At 41.7% G+C, this 14,756-nt stretch overlaps 2 protein-coding genes across 2 annotated transcripts in view; one reads left to right on the forward strand and one right to left on the reverse strand.

The window, feature by feature from the left end:
- Window positions 1-14,756, reverse strand: part of xpo4 (exportin 4) — a 69,391-nt gene that overhangs the window by 45,622 nt on the left and 9,013 nt on the right. Inside the window, exons 5-6 of the mRNA XM_085435303.1 lie at window positions 12,099-12,215; window positions 11,841-11,994 (exon numbers count right to left, since the gene is read on the reverse strand). Coding sequence (XP_085291429.1) covers window positions 11,841-11,994; window positions 12,099-12,215 — 271 coding nt within the window. The remainder of the gene's footprint in view (window positions 1-11,840; window positions 11,995-12,098; window positions 12,216-14,756) is intronic.
- The window catches only part of LOC146690274 (uncharacterized), a 300,316-nt gene continuing 293,650 nt past the window's right edge, over window positions 8,091-14,756 (forward strand). Inside the window, exon 1 of the mRNA XM_085435304.1 lies at window positions 8,091-8,141. The gene's annotated coding sequence lies outside the window, so the exon portion shown is untranslated. The remainder of the gene's footprint in view (window positions 8,142-14,756) is intronic.

A 14,756-nucleotide genomic window follows, 5' to 3' on the forward strand; every position in this document is an offset into this window, starting at 1 on the left:
ACTAATGGTACGTTGTCAGCTCCTTTACAGATTTCTAGAATAAAAAAAACAAGCGTTAACAGACCGAGGGTCTATTTACATTTACCAATATTTCAACAGTAGCCAAGGACAAATCTGACTTCATCATTCTAGATAAGAAGTTAAAGTATCAGAAAAGTTATTACATTTTGTTTTGTGTCATTTCTTGCTGTGCCTCCATGAAAGCCTAAACAATGTTTTTAAATAACACTGTTGGCAACTAATGCTAAAACTAAACTCTTCTTATATGAAATTGGTGGGATCCTGAATTTTATGAACAATCTTTAAGATGTTTCAGGTTGTAACACAATAGTGAACTCTTGTAGGGGGACGCAAAAAAGGACGATGCCAGTGAGTTTTGTTTTGTCTTCTTTTTTTTTTTTAATGCAAATAGCTAAACCAGTCAATAACATGGCAGCAATTCATTGCGTAAGTACACAGACATGGTCAAGACAACCAACTGGAGTTCAAAGTGAGCAGCAGAACGGTGAAGAAAGGTATTTTAAGTGACTTTGAATGTGGCACGGTTGTTTGTGCCAGTCGGGTTGGTCTGAGTTTTTCTGAAATTGTTGATCTGCTGGGATTTTCCCACACAACCATCCGAGTGTTTACAGAGAATTGTATGAAAAGGGAAAAATATTCAGTCAGCAGCAGTTCTCAAGCCGATAGAAAGACTTGAGAACTACAGAAAACCACAGCAGGTGCCACTCCTGTCAGCTAAGAACAGGAAAGTAAGGCTACAGACCACACTGGCTCACCAAAATCAGACAACAGAAGACTGGAAAAACGCTGCCTGTTCTGATGAGTGTCGATTTCTGTTGTAACATTCAAATGGTAGGGTCAGAATCTGGTGTAAACAACATGAAAGCATGGATCTATCCTGCCTTGTATTAATGGGTCAAGGTGCTTGTGGTGGTGTAATTGTGTGGGGGATTTTTCTTGGAGCACTTTGGATCCCTTAGCACCAACTGAGCATTGCTTAAAAACCACAGCACACCAGAGTACTGTTGCTGACCATGACCCTCCCTTTATAACCATAGTGTACACATCTTCTGATGGCTGCTTCTGAGAGAATAATGTGCCATGTCACAAAGCTCAAAGCATCTTAAACTATTTTCCTAAACATGACAATGGAGCTGATTGTACTCAAACGGCCTCTAAATTCACCAGATCCCAGTGTAATAGAGCAACCTTTAACTGTGGTGGAACAGGAGATAAGGATGTGCAGCCAAGAAAGATGTGGTAGAAGATGGCGCCGGTGTACGTGGCTTGCCGTCCTCGGCTACATCTGCTTCGCTGCTTCTTACCCTCTCTACGCTCTTTATGGACCTTGGCATTGTATTTTTTTATCCTTTTAGTTGTATGCGCATCTAATGGCTGTGCACTGATTACATACGACAGGCAAACACTTTTAAATCTAAGACTCTCTCATTCCTCTCGGCCTGATCCTTGCTGGAACCTGAGTGACGCCACCGCGCCCCGACCGGACCCTCCGACCGGCTTCCTCCACCTACCTATTCCGAATCTACACAAGAAACGCTATAGGAAACGCGGTAGAAGGAGCGGCCGTCGCGTTCGCTTCAGGCTCTACTTTAAAGCCAGAGCCACAGGCTACCCACATGCCAGCCTGGATATTTTATCTTCTTTCCCTCCTTCCCAGGAGCGCTCTGATGCTAAGTTGCTCACCCACCGTTGGATCTGCTTGGCCGACCACGAAGTCTACCCTGCGATTCCTGTGGCATGTTCTCCTGCTCGGGTTTGGATAACATCGCTCCGACGCGGCGTTTGCCGAAGCAACCTAAGTGTCCTACGACGCACCACCCGTGGCGACTTAGCCCCTAGGATACGGATGGCATTGCTTAATGTCAGGTCGCTGGTCAATAAGACCTTTCTTTTAAATGACTTCATCTCCACTAATGGGATTGATGCCTTATTCCTGACTGAAACCTGGATTCGTCCTGGTGAGTTCATCCCTTTTACTGAACTTCTTCCGTCGGACTGTGTTGCTTTTAGCTCACCAAGGCTTACTGGTAGGGGTGGCGGCGTAGCCTCGGTTTTTAAGAATTCGTATGCAGTTCGGCAGCTACCCTCACCTACCTACTCTAGCTTTGAAGTCCAATTATTGGAGATGACTGCATCCACGACCACACTCTGCGTGGTGGTTTATCGACCGCCTAAATATAGCAAATATTTTATCACGGACTTTGCTGATCTCCTAGGCTCCGTTCTTTTTAAGTATGGTTGTGTTCTCATTGTCGGTGATTTTAACATACACACTTGCTGTAAGGATGACTCATTTGCTAAAGACTTCCTTGCCTTAACGGACTCTTTTAACCTGGCTCAGTGGGTTAATGACCCAACGCATGTTAAAGGACATACTTTGGACTTGGTTTTCTCATATGGTCTGGACATTTGTATCAAGGATATAAGTGACGCTGGGATCTCGGATCATTTCCCAGTTATATTTGATACTGGCTTATGCACTAATGAACTACATCCTGCGGCTCCCCTTCGCCCGCTATGTGTAATTAATGCTGAAGCGATGTCAAACTTCTCTATGTCTTTCTTGGATTCTGCATCTGTCACTCTCGACTGTTGTTCTTTTCACTCGGTTGATGACTATGCTAATTCCTTCCTATCGCTGATTTCTTCAATCCTTGATACTGTTGCCCCCATTAAGATGAAGCGCCCTAGAACCTACTCTCAGTGTTGGCTTAATGACACTACGCGCGCCTTACGTCGCGTGTGTCGGCGCGCTGAGAGAAGGTGGAAAAAAGATAAACTTCAGGTTTCCCATGACATGCTACGGACTAGCCGCTTAAAATTCCAAAGTGCTGCTAAAACGGCCAAAGCGTCCTTCTTGTCCAAAATCATCCTGGCCAATGACCATAACCCCCGTACCTTATTTAAAATTTTTAACTCTGTGGTTAACCCTTCCCCAGACATGCCTTTAATTCATTCTCAGGGTCTTTGTGAGCGATTTCAAACTCACTTTTTAAAAAAGGTCTCATCTCTTAAGTCCTCCCTTCCCCCTGCTTTATATCCTCTCCCCATTCCTGAGTGCATTTCAACTTTCCACCAGTTTGAGCCTGTGTCACTTTTGACTCTTAAGCGGCTAGTTGCTCAAATGAATAACACCAATACTGTGCTTGACATTCTTCCATCTCGTTTAGCTAAGGACTGTTTTGATGTAATCGGACCTAGTATCCTATTTCTTATGAACTTTTCCTTGCTCTCAGGCTGTGTTCCTTTGTCCTTTAAGCATGCTGTAGTCCACCCGATTCTTAAAAAAAGAAATTTTGTTACCACATGCTACTCAAAGTGAACAAACTATAAATTTAATAATATGAACACTAATGGTACGTTGTCAGCTCCTTTACAGATTTCTAGAATAAAAAAAACAAGCGTTAACAGACCGAGGGTCTATTTACATTTACCAATATTTCAACAGTAGCCAAGGACAAATCTGACTTCATCATTCTAGATAAGAAGTTAAAGTATCAGAAAAGTTATTACATTTTGTTTTGTGTCATTTCTTGCTGTGCCTCCATGAAAGCCTAAACAATGTTTTTAAATAACACTGTTGGCAACTAATGCTAAAACTAAACTCTTCTTATATGAAATTGGTGGGATCCTGAATTTTATGAACAATCTTTAAGATGTTTCAGGTTGTAACACAATAGTGAACTCTTGTAGGGGGACGCAAAAAAGGACGATGCCAGTGAGTTTTGTTTTGTCTTCTTTTTTTTTTTTAAATGCAAATAGCTAAACCAGTCAATAACATGGCAGCAATTCATTGCGTAAGTACACAGACATGGTCAAGACAACCAACTGGAGTTCAAAGTGAGCAGCAGAACGGTGAAGAAAGGTATTTTAAGTGACTTTGAATGTGGCACGGTTGTTTGTGCCAGTCGGGTTGGTCTGAGTTTTTCTGAAATTGTTGATCTGCTGGGATTTTCCCACACAACCATCCGAGTGTTTACAGAGAATTGTATGAAAAGGGAAAAATATTCAGTCAGCAGCAGTTCTCAAGCCGATAGAAAGACTTGAGAACTACAGAAAACCACAGCAGGTGCCACTCCTGTCAGCTAAGAACAGGAAAGTAAGGCTACAGACCACACTGGCTCACCAAAATCAGACAACAGAAGACTGGAAAAACGCTGCCTGTTCTGATGAGTCTCGATTTCTGTTGTAACATTCAAATGGTAGGGTCAGAATCTGGTGTAAACAACATGAAAGCATGGATCTATCCTGCCTTGTATTAATGGGTCAAGGTGCTTGTGGTGGTGTAATTGTGTGGGGGATTTTTCTTGGAGCACTTTGGATCCCTTAGCACCAACTGAACATTGCTTAAAAACCACAGCACACCAGAGTACTGTTGCTGACCATGACCCTCCCTTTATAACCATAGTGTACACATCTTCTGATGGCTGCTTCTGATAGAATAATGTGCCATGTCACAAAGCTCAAAGCATCTTAAACTATTTTCCTAAACATGACAATGGAGCTGATTGTACTCTAAATTCACCAGATCCCAGTGTAATAGAGCAACCTTTAACTGTGGTGGAACAGGAGATAAGGATGTGCAGCCAAGAAAGACGTGGTAGAAGATGGCGCCGGTGTACGTGGCTTGCCGTCCTCGGCTACATCTGCTTCGCTGCTTCTTACCCTCTCTACGCTCTTTATGGACCTTGGCATTGTATTTTTTTATCCTTTTAGTTGTATGCGCATCTAATGGCTGTGCACTGATTACATACGACAGGCAAACACTTTTAAATCTAAGACTGTTATGACCTTTCAAACTATAGACCGATCTCTAAGCTTTCGTTCTTGTCCAAGATCCTGGAGAGACTAGTTCTCTCCCAACTCCAGGCGTACTTGGACACGAACAATATTGCTGAGAAATTTCAATCTGCCTTTAAGCCATTGCATAGCACTGAAACAGCGTTGGTTAGAGTTCTTAATGATATTCTTGTAATCACTGATACTGGACGCTCTATGGTCCTAGTTTTACTGGACCTCTCTTCGGCCTTTGATATGGTGGACCATAACATTTTATTACTAAGACTTGAGCACACTGTGGGTATTAGAGGCACTGCCCTCGACTGGTTTAAATCATACCTCGCTGATAGATCCTTATCAGTTCACTTAGGCACCTTCTCCTCTTCCTCCGCTCCGGTCTGTTGTGGTGTGCCTCAAGGATCAGTTTTAGGCCCTATTCTCTTCTCATTGTATTTGCTCCCTCTAGGCACAATCTTTGAAAAATACAATATCGCCTTCCACTGTTATGCCGATGACATACAGATCTATTTTGAACTTACTGACGACCTTGCTGTGTCCCTGCACTATTTTCAAGAATGCATGCGGGAGGTCAAAGAATGGTTCCTGAGTAATTCCCTCGTTTTAAATGATAAGAAGACTGAGATTGTGGTGTTCAACAGTAAAATCCCTCGTGCCCAACTCTGTGCTGCCCTGGGTTCCTTTGCTAGTTTTTCTTGTGACTATGTCAGTAACTTGGGTGTACTGCTGGATAGCTCGCTCAAACTCGATAAGCAAGTGTCTGCTGTAGTGAGATCTAGCTTTCACCAACTGCGCCTTATCTCTAAGGCTAGGCATTATATTCCGCATGAGGACCTGGAGAAGCTTATTCACGCTTTTGTGACCTCCAGGTTGGATTATTGTAACTCCTTGTACTATGGTCTTCCCTCTTCTCTTCTTCTTAAACTGCAAACAGTCCAAAATGCAGCAGCCCGCCTTTTGACTGGTACCAGGAAATTTTGCCATATTACCCCTGTCCTAGCTAGCCTGCATTGGCTGCCCATAAAGTACCGTATTCAATTTAAAATATTACTCCTTACTTTCAAAACTATTAATAAATTAGCGCCAAGTTATCTTAGTGAACTTCTCAAACCACATACTCCTGCTAGAACACTCAGATCTGCCACTCAACTACTTCTGACCCAACCCAGATCTCGACTGAAGTCCCGGGGTGACCGTGCGTTTGCTCTGGCTGCCCCGGTACTGTGGAATACCCTTCCTCTCGACCTCCGCGCATCTGATTCCATTGCACTGTTCAAATCACGATTAAAAACCCACTTATTCAATCTTGCCTTTCCCTCTAGTTAATATTTCTTTTATGATTTTATATCATGCACTTCTATGCTCATTTAAATTCTTGTTTGCTCTGTACCTGTTGCTTTCCTATGTATTAGTGACAGTTTTCTGCTTGCATATTTAGTACTTGCTTTGGTCCTATTTCTATTATCCTCCTCCTATACTCTATTTTACTTGTTAAGCACCTTGGCATACCCTTGGTTTTTAAGTGTGCTTTATAAATAAAGTTTATTATTATTATTATTATTATTAAATCTGCAGCAAGTGTAAAATGCTATCATGTCATTCTGGACCAGAATCTCTGAGGAATCTATACAGCACCTTATTGAAACTCTGCAATGAAGAATTACAGCACTGCTGAAGGTAAACGGGGTTCTGTGTTAATTTCTTCTTGCTTCCTTTATTCTCTTCTTGCACTGAGATCATGTTCTCAGACTCCAATTTTTAACATAAAACAATCAATGCCAGTATTGAGGATTCACTTTAGTTTGCTGACTGCAGACTAAAGATTGGTTTTCAAATGGCTAACCAATGCCAAGTTTCTGCAACTCTGTGACTAAATTGATTTTGCCCCTTTGCAACATCTATTTCAGCTTCACATTTCCAGCTCCTTCACAACAGTAGCTACTTGCAGACAAAGCATGTTGCAAATCAGCATGACAGTATTTTTGTAACTGTTTTAAATGGCCAACAATCAGTCCATCTCAGCAATCAACGTTTTGCAAGCCTAGACAACCTTGATGCTGGAGGATCCTGGATTAGCAAGCTTCTCCTATATCCTCTATTCATTATTGTTGATCCAGACTAAGGATGGGCCCGCTGCACAGGAAGACTGGATGAGAGTCTGCCAGTGGCTGTGTGAAGACCGCAGCGCTATGCTAAGGCACGTGGTAGGGTTTAAGTGATATATCCTGTCTTAAGACTCAACTGCAGCCTTGCCATGTGAAATAACAGTCCAGGAATACTTCCTCAGCGATGCCACCCCCTCCCTTTCTTTACCCCAATATTCCTCTACTGTTTGGCCCCCCCATCGGTTTACACAGCAGTTGTCATTAATTCTCCCTCTACTGGATTAAAGCAGTAACACAGTAATTACACCACTGTGCTCAACGTCAGCTTGCTTTTTCAAGATCAGGAAGTAATACTGTGTGGACAAGGCTATGAAAGTTGGTTGTATATTAATTTAATTAATTAATGTCATCGATGACGCACAGCAAGAAGTGAAATGATTAGAATTAGAAACAGAATATACTTGAAATCTCTCACAGACTTGAAAAATGCACTGGCTGACTAAATGTCCATCGGCATATGCGGCATCTGTATTCTCCCTCCCACCTGTGTTTAGACAGTAGTTGCTAAAGATTCGCCATACAGGTCAGGGCCAAGGCAAACATCCAGCATCAGCTTACACGCTCCTAATCCTAACCTTAACCTGAGGGTCAAAATGCCTACAGACTGATCCTTAAAGACGAGAAAATAGCGAGCCACGCAGAGACGACTGTCTCTTCAGTACAAGAATAACTCCTATTCAGGCAGCTGGGGGCAATTATTTCTCAGAGAAGGTAATGCCAGTTTTATTAAGCTTCACAAACGTGTAAACAGTAGGGGTGCAACGATGCTCGTATCGATATTGAACCGTTCGATACAGTGCTTTCGGTTCGGTACGCATATGTATTGAACAATACAAAATTTTTAATTTATTTTATCAACTTTCCTTCTGACGATGCTGTCTGTGTTGAGCGCTCAGTGGATCTGCACTCGACAGTGCAGCCTAGGCGGAGTAGTCGAACGCAGATTCACTGAGTGCAGGGCAAGCTAGCGAGACAGAAGTTAAGCTCTGGTTGCAACATGGCAAATTGAACCTCCCCCACCCTCATTCAGATCTGGCGTTTGGAATTATTTTGGTTTTTATGTGACGTATGACTCTGAAGGTAAGCGAGTCATGGACTAAAGTAAAACAGTATGTTGGATGTGCCACGCAATGCTCAATTACATGGGTGGGAACTAGTGTGTTAGCGCAGTTAGCTCGTTAACGTGTTGACGCCGTCCAGCCCCACGCACGGGGCGATCCGCGGTAGCTCGTTAACGGAGATTTGCCGCGTTGTGCTGTCAGCGTTAATCTCGTTGAAATGACGTTAACGCCACTAGTGGGAACACAACGAATATGACTGCACATTTACGCCGACATCATCCTCGTGCAAAGACAAGTGGAACCAGACAAAAACAACAAGCACGCATGCTACAAACTTTACCCGAGTCATTTAGACAGCCGTTAGCACAGGATTCTCCTCATGGGGACCTGATATGTTTAATATGCTGCTGAGAATATAGCCCAGAAGAAGCGTATAGTATAGCTTTTATTTTGGAAAGAGCCATTTCTCTGAAATAAACTCTTTTCCAAAGATGAGTGATTTCTCGATCAGATAGATTTATTATTTTTATTACTTTGTTGTTTCAGCAACATTAAATTTAAAAACTGTACTTTTGAGTTAGAATATATATTTATAATTTTAATAAATGACAAATTAAAAAGGCATGAACATTTTTTTGTATCGAAAAAATATCGAACCGTGACACCAAAGTATCGAACCGAACCGAGAATTTTGTGTATCGTTGCACCCCTAGTAAACAGGCCACGTGACATCGCAATTTAGACACCGTCTCAGTGGCAGAGGCACAGAAAGCCGTGCTTTAACTTGAAACAACTTGACATTCAGGGAGCTGATACGCCGTGAAATCTACAGATGGGTAAAAAAATAAAAGTATGAACCGCTACAGAGAAAAGACGAACTTAGACTGATTGCAGAGACAACCAAATCATAAGGAAAAAAATCTACATAAAACAAACACGCAGGGATGGAGGCTTATCCATCTGTTAGCTCAGACAGCCATTTACAGCACCTGACTGCCGCCACAGCCTCAAGGCTCGAATGCGGCCCTGGCAAGAGTCAAGCTCAGTGTGGAGTGACAGTGTCCTACCAATGCCTGGGGAGCGTGTCTCCACCAGATGACACCAGAGCCAAAGGGCCGAGCTTCAGACGGCGGCGAGGACAGATGACATGCATGCCGCTCGGTTCATCTGAGGGAGGGAGGCTTTTTAAAAAGGCTCTTTTGAACTAGGAGAGAAATGCGTGCGCGCTTGTGCGTGTGTGTGTTCGTGTGAAAGGTAGTTGCTGTCAGCCATGCAATTAACGAGAGGCCCCCTGATAACCACACTGGCATACGTTCGTCGCCACGCAGCAGCACAGGCGTGTTGTGACACTTGCAGACAGGCGGCCGCACTTATCCGGGCCTCCCAGTGGTCTTCATCAATCTGTTCCCCTTTTCAACAACAGGCACTTGAAGACGTCACATACGCTCACATGGACATCAAGGAGAATACCACTTGAATTAAGAATTTAAATGTTATTTTTATGGCCGAAGACAGTCCACTGAACATTTATGACAACTCAACATCGAGAAACCAGAGAACTACAGCTCTATCTGCATCCAGCTTATACAGCGATTTAAATATAAATGATGCAGTTATCTTTGCTTCTCAGCTAACTGAAGCACTACCTGCTCTTATGGTTGCAGTTCAATTTAAAATAACATTACACATTAAAATATCAACTATAAAAGTGATTACATTTGTCATGTGCAATGTACAGGCTCATAGGATTGACTGTACAATTTTCAAGATTCACCTCTTCTGAATAAACAAAAGATTAAAATTCTATTAAAGTCAGGGTGTGCGAAGATGAAAAATTCCTCAATACTACTACATGCAATGTTATAATATCATCTGGAAATCTGGTTAAAAAAAAATAATACATTTGCATTTATAAATAGAGTCTGGTTAGAAGGCTTGGGTGGTATCAAGCTATAAAATGGTATGTAGGTATATAGATAGAATGCTCCTTGTTCCGATAAGATGACACTGATGTGCCATCGTGAGATGATATATTGTAGTGCACTGCACAAAAACCTAAGCGCAGCTTCTGATGAAGGAACATCCAGCTGAGCTCAGTGAGCTGTGAAACATGGGGCTGCAAGTCGCAAATGAAACGTAAATAGTAAACTTTAAGTATTTTGGGTTTAGTCCTGTTGACAGAAGAGAGCCAGCCAGCACAAACAACAAATATAGACTATTTGTTGATAGAAGAGTAAACACAGCAACACTTCTGGATCTACATTTAGCCCGCTGACGTGCTGATGGTCTGCTCCCGTGACAAGAGTCATCAGGGCCTGCAATAAGCTGTGGAAGAAGTTATGAGCTTCCCAAACTAAGGAAGAAAATGATCAGTGTAGCTAACAATATGAGTGCTAGCATAAGCAGCCTTATTGTTAACATGCCTGTACTGAATGTGGTCATGCTACGCTGTGGTCCAGCAATTGTCAGTTTATCCTGCTATTACACGTAACAGATGCAGAAGCCTGGTATGTGCACTGCAAGCAATCTAGACTTCTAATTACACAATGGAATTTATATTTAATCATCAGTTATTTTCTATTAGTTGCAAGCTCCCAGTCACATTATCTCAACCTAATAGGTCCCTCACACGTACAGCAACTGCTCTGGAGGCTTCGTATAGACACCCGACACTAAATTCAAATTCAACTGTTGTCTAAAAATTGACTGTGCTCGCACAAACAGAAGACTTAAAAGTGTATCTTTGAGAGCGCACACGTATTGCTTCGAGCGAGCTGGGCATACCAAGGGGAGCCTCGACAAGCTGAGCCGGGGGTGGTGGTGTATTGGAATGATACGGGGGATGGACATACAGACACCTCTTTGAAAATGATACACTGCCCTGGCTGGCAGCAAGCGCCACTCCAGATCCCCTCAGACAGGCAGAGAGGATGCCAAGCAGTTGGGATTTAGACTGTAATGAGCATGGCTGCGCACACACTAAGACACACACACATGCACACACACACACACACTCTAAGTGGCTATGTCGACTCAACAATGCAGCCAACTGCAAAGATTACACGGATGTGTGCAAAAGAGATGAACAACAAAGCAAAACTGATAGACCGATATGAATTCCTGGCCAATGCATACCAGCATAGTCACATACTAATACCAATTAGGGTGGCCATAGTGAGGCTCTATTTACACTAAAAAAAACACATAAAAGTACACACAAATAAAAACCTACACTTATGAGGACATTCCCCTCAGTCTCCTCCTGAAACCCATAACCTTCAGAAAAAGGATGCTTACAAACAAAGTCGACTAAAAATATTTGGGTAAATAAAATAAAAGAGGGAAGGTCTGCAAAAAACAAAGCAGACAACCACGTAAATGCACACACACACTTATATATATATATATATATATATATATATATATAACATCGTAATACTGTTTAACTTTCGCAGTTATTGCCAAACCTCTTGCACTCAAGTTGTGTCTAACAATGTTTTCAGATTTCAGCTCATAAACTGACATAAAATGTTAAATATTATCATAACCAGCTGAAGTGATGATCAACACAACAAATATGACTTCCTAGACCTTATTACTCCATCCTATCAAACATGTAACGAGGTTACCAAAGACAAAACAAAGAGTGTAGTTTGATTGAGCTCAATAGTGTAGCTGGATGGGCCTGTTTTTTTCCCCCTGACCTTCATGTGTCAAGACTTAAAAATTTAATTTTTTAATTGTGGACTTTCCAGCCTTGCATCAAACCTCTTGGTCTCTTAGAAAGAAAGGATATAATTGGGAGGCAGGAAGTTCCAGCTGAGGACGTGATTGGCCAAAGCCAAGTAGCGCTGGAAGACAGAAGACATCTGGGCATTGAGGTTTTCTCGGCGGCTGAACTCCTGCAGCACCTCCATGGTCATCATGAAGATCTGGCGGAGGCCGTCCTCCTAGAAGAAGTGGATGGAAGAACAGATGGATGCATGAGTTAAAGAGCAATAAAGTGAATACGTCAGGAGAGCGTAGAGGACAGGTGGGACAGTGGGGGACAAACCTGGAACAGTCGCTTGCAGTTACCGTGGAACTCCATGCTGAGGCCAATGCTGCTGGTCTTACTGGAGCTGGAGAACTCACTGAGCAGAGCGGTCAGGATGGAGCAGGCCAGCGTTTGCTGCAGAAGAGAATGATTGTATGATTGTGCAGGTCAATGGTTACATAAAAAGTTACACTAACATCCATCTTTTTCGAAGATTATTTGTCACGAGCCGGAAAGAAGGAAACCTCTTGAGGCCTCACGTGAAAAGACCGTCTGCTAACTGCAAACACAGATGATTAAAGGGCGCATGTTACAGTTATCCCCATCTGCACTTTTTTTATTCTTGGAGTCAAGTAGAGTAACTTTACATGATTTACAGTTTCCTTATTCTTAATGCAGCTCACCGCTCCAAATAAAGCACCTGTCTTCTGATTGGCTGCACAAAAGATTTCAGAAGTGGTTGGAGAAGCTTTGCCGACAGCCAAAACGCAGCATCCTATCTGAAGCCTGGGCTTTGGTTTACAGGAATTACATGTATACACACTGATCTCATTGTTTAAAACTGAGGACATGTTTATTATGAGCAACTGCAACTTTAACAGTGAAAAACATCCGTAAGTGTACATGTTTTAGAGCGTGCTATTGATGAATGTCCCGCGATACACAAATCGGAGAAGAAGCAAAACAAAAACAAGTTGTGGTTGGTAACAGGAGCACTAACTGGACAGCAGAGAAAACAAAAAATTAGAAAACACTTTGTGTTGCCTTTTGTATGAGCTTGTCTATGGACCAGCAAGAAGATATCCAGTCATCACTGGATATAAAAAGGACGAATCAACCCATTATATCCTTAAATTTCTTGTTCATCCAAAAGATAAACAATGATTAAAAATAAATAAAAAAAGAAAAAAGAATCTGAACAAGAGTTGCTTGATTAATATGTCTCAACAACTAATTATTGATTTTGAAATTCAATATTTAAAACACTGTACAAATTTCAATTAAAAAAAAATTAGGACGCTGTAAAAATGTAAATAAAAACAGCAATGATTTGCAATTCTCATAAGCTCACCTTTTATTCACAATAGAGCACAGAAAATTATTAAACAGAGAAAATCTATCATTAAGAAAAATATTAGCTCATTTCAAATTTGATGGTAACAAAAGCTCTCAAAAAAGTTGGAATCGGGCAGCAAAAGTGGTACCAAAGAGAAACAGCTGGGGGATTATTTGGCAGCTAATTAGGTAAACTGGCAACAGGTCAATAACATGATTAGGTATAAAAAGAGAATCTTAAGGAGTGTCTCAGAGGTAAAGGTTTACCAGTCTGCAAAAAACTCCCACTACAAACAGTGGAATAGTTTATGAAAGAAAGTCCTTGAGGTAAACTTGTGAAGATAATATTAAAAGATTCCGAAAATCTGGAGAAATCTCTGCGTGCAAAGGACAAGGCCAAATATTGACACTCGATGCCTGTGATCTTTGGAGCATATGCTCCCATTGAGATGAGGCCTTTTTCAGGGAAGGCCTTGAATATTTCCTAAACCACATACTGCATCTATAACAAGAGCATGGCTTCACAGTGGAAGAGTTCAGCCGCTGAAGTGGCCTGTGCAGACCTTTTACCAATTATAAAAACAATTTGGCACATAATTCAATGAAAAATACATCAAAGACCCAGGACTGTGAACAGCTACAATCCTTTATCTGACAAGAATGGGACAGCATTCTTCTCCCAGAGGTCCAGCAGTGGGTCAGTTCCCAGATGTTTACACAATGTTGCTGCTACACAATGTTGTTGCTACACAGTGAGAAACATGGTCCTGTCCCATCCTTATTCTGTGCTCCCTTGTGAATAAAATATTGGTTTATTAGATTCAGTTTTTATTGACATTTTACAGTGTTCAACTTCAACGTCTGACGAAGACGTCATAACCAAAAAAGGGCTTTAGGGCCAGATTCAAAAGACTGGGGGAACATGGTGTCATTAGAAGGTGACCATTTGGGGGATTTCAGTGCAAACAACAACAAATAAGTTTGTGCATGATCAATAAAATTCAGTCTGATTTGTAGGGGGCGGAAAAAAAGCACTTTTAGCCCTTTACACAACATAGTTGCCTTCTCGTATGAGAAACAAATGAAGTAGTGCCACCTACTGGATTAGGATTTCTTTTCAGAGCAGCATGCTGAAGTCATATGATTATATTTTCTATATATGGGAGACAATTATTTTGCATTTAATGAGCAAATGTGGTAAGGCGCACAAGTACTCTGGCATTAATTTTATACCCTGGTATGTTTTTTTTCCCTTTTTTCTCTGATAATAATCGAAGCACAGGTCCTCGATGTCCTTTCTTTTAACCGCAAGAACATGCCTGAAGCTGCTTTCTCAACATAGCCTTTGTGCCATTTCTTTCTCTGTTTTCCAACTGCGCTGTAATCTGAGCCAGATCTGAACCAGGGAGCCAGTGAGGCTCACCAAGCCCCATATATAACAGATACGAATCAAAGCTTTAATCCAGTTTTACTAACAAGAAGTTACTCAATACTTTCCATTAATTGTGCACATTTGCAAAGTCTGGATAACTTCTTCCATCTTTTTGGGCAATTACTCAGTTATTCTGACAGTGTATAAATGTGAAGTCTTGGAGCCATAATGTCTCAACTGTTGTTTCT

This window comes from Copadichromis virginalis, linkage group LG16 (genome assembly GCF_057382275.1).
Source record: "Copadichromis virginalis isolate Kocher_CV1m ecotype Utaka linkage group LG16, C_Virginalis_male_GT1.1, whole genome shotgun sequence".
NCBI classification, from domain to species: Eukaryota; Metazoa; Chordata; class Actinopteri; order Cichliformes; family Cichlidae; genus Copadichromis; species Copadichromis virginalis.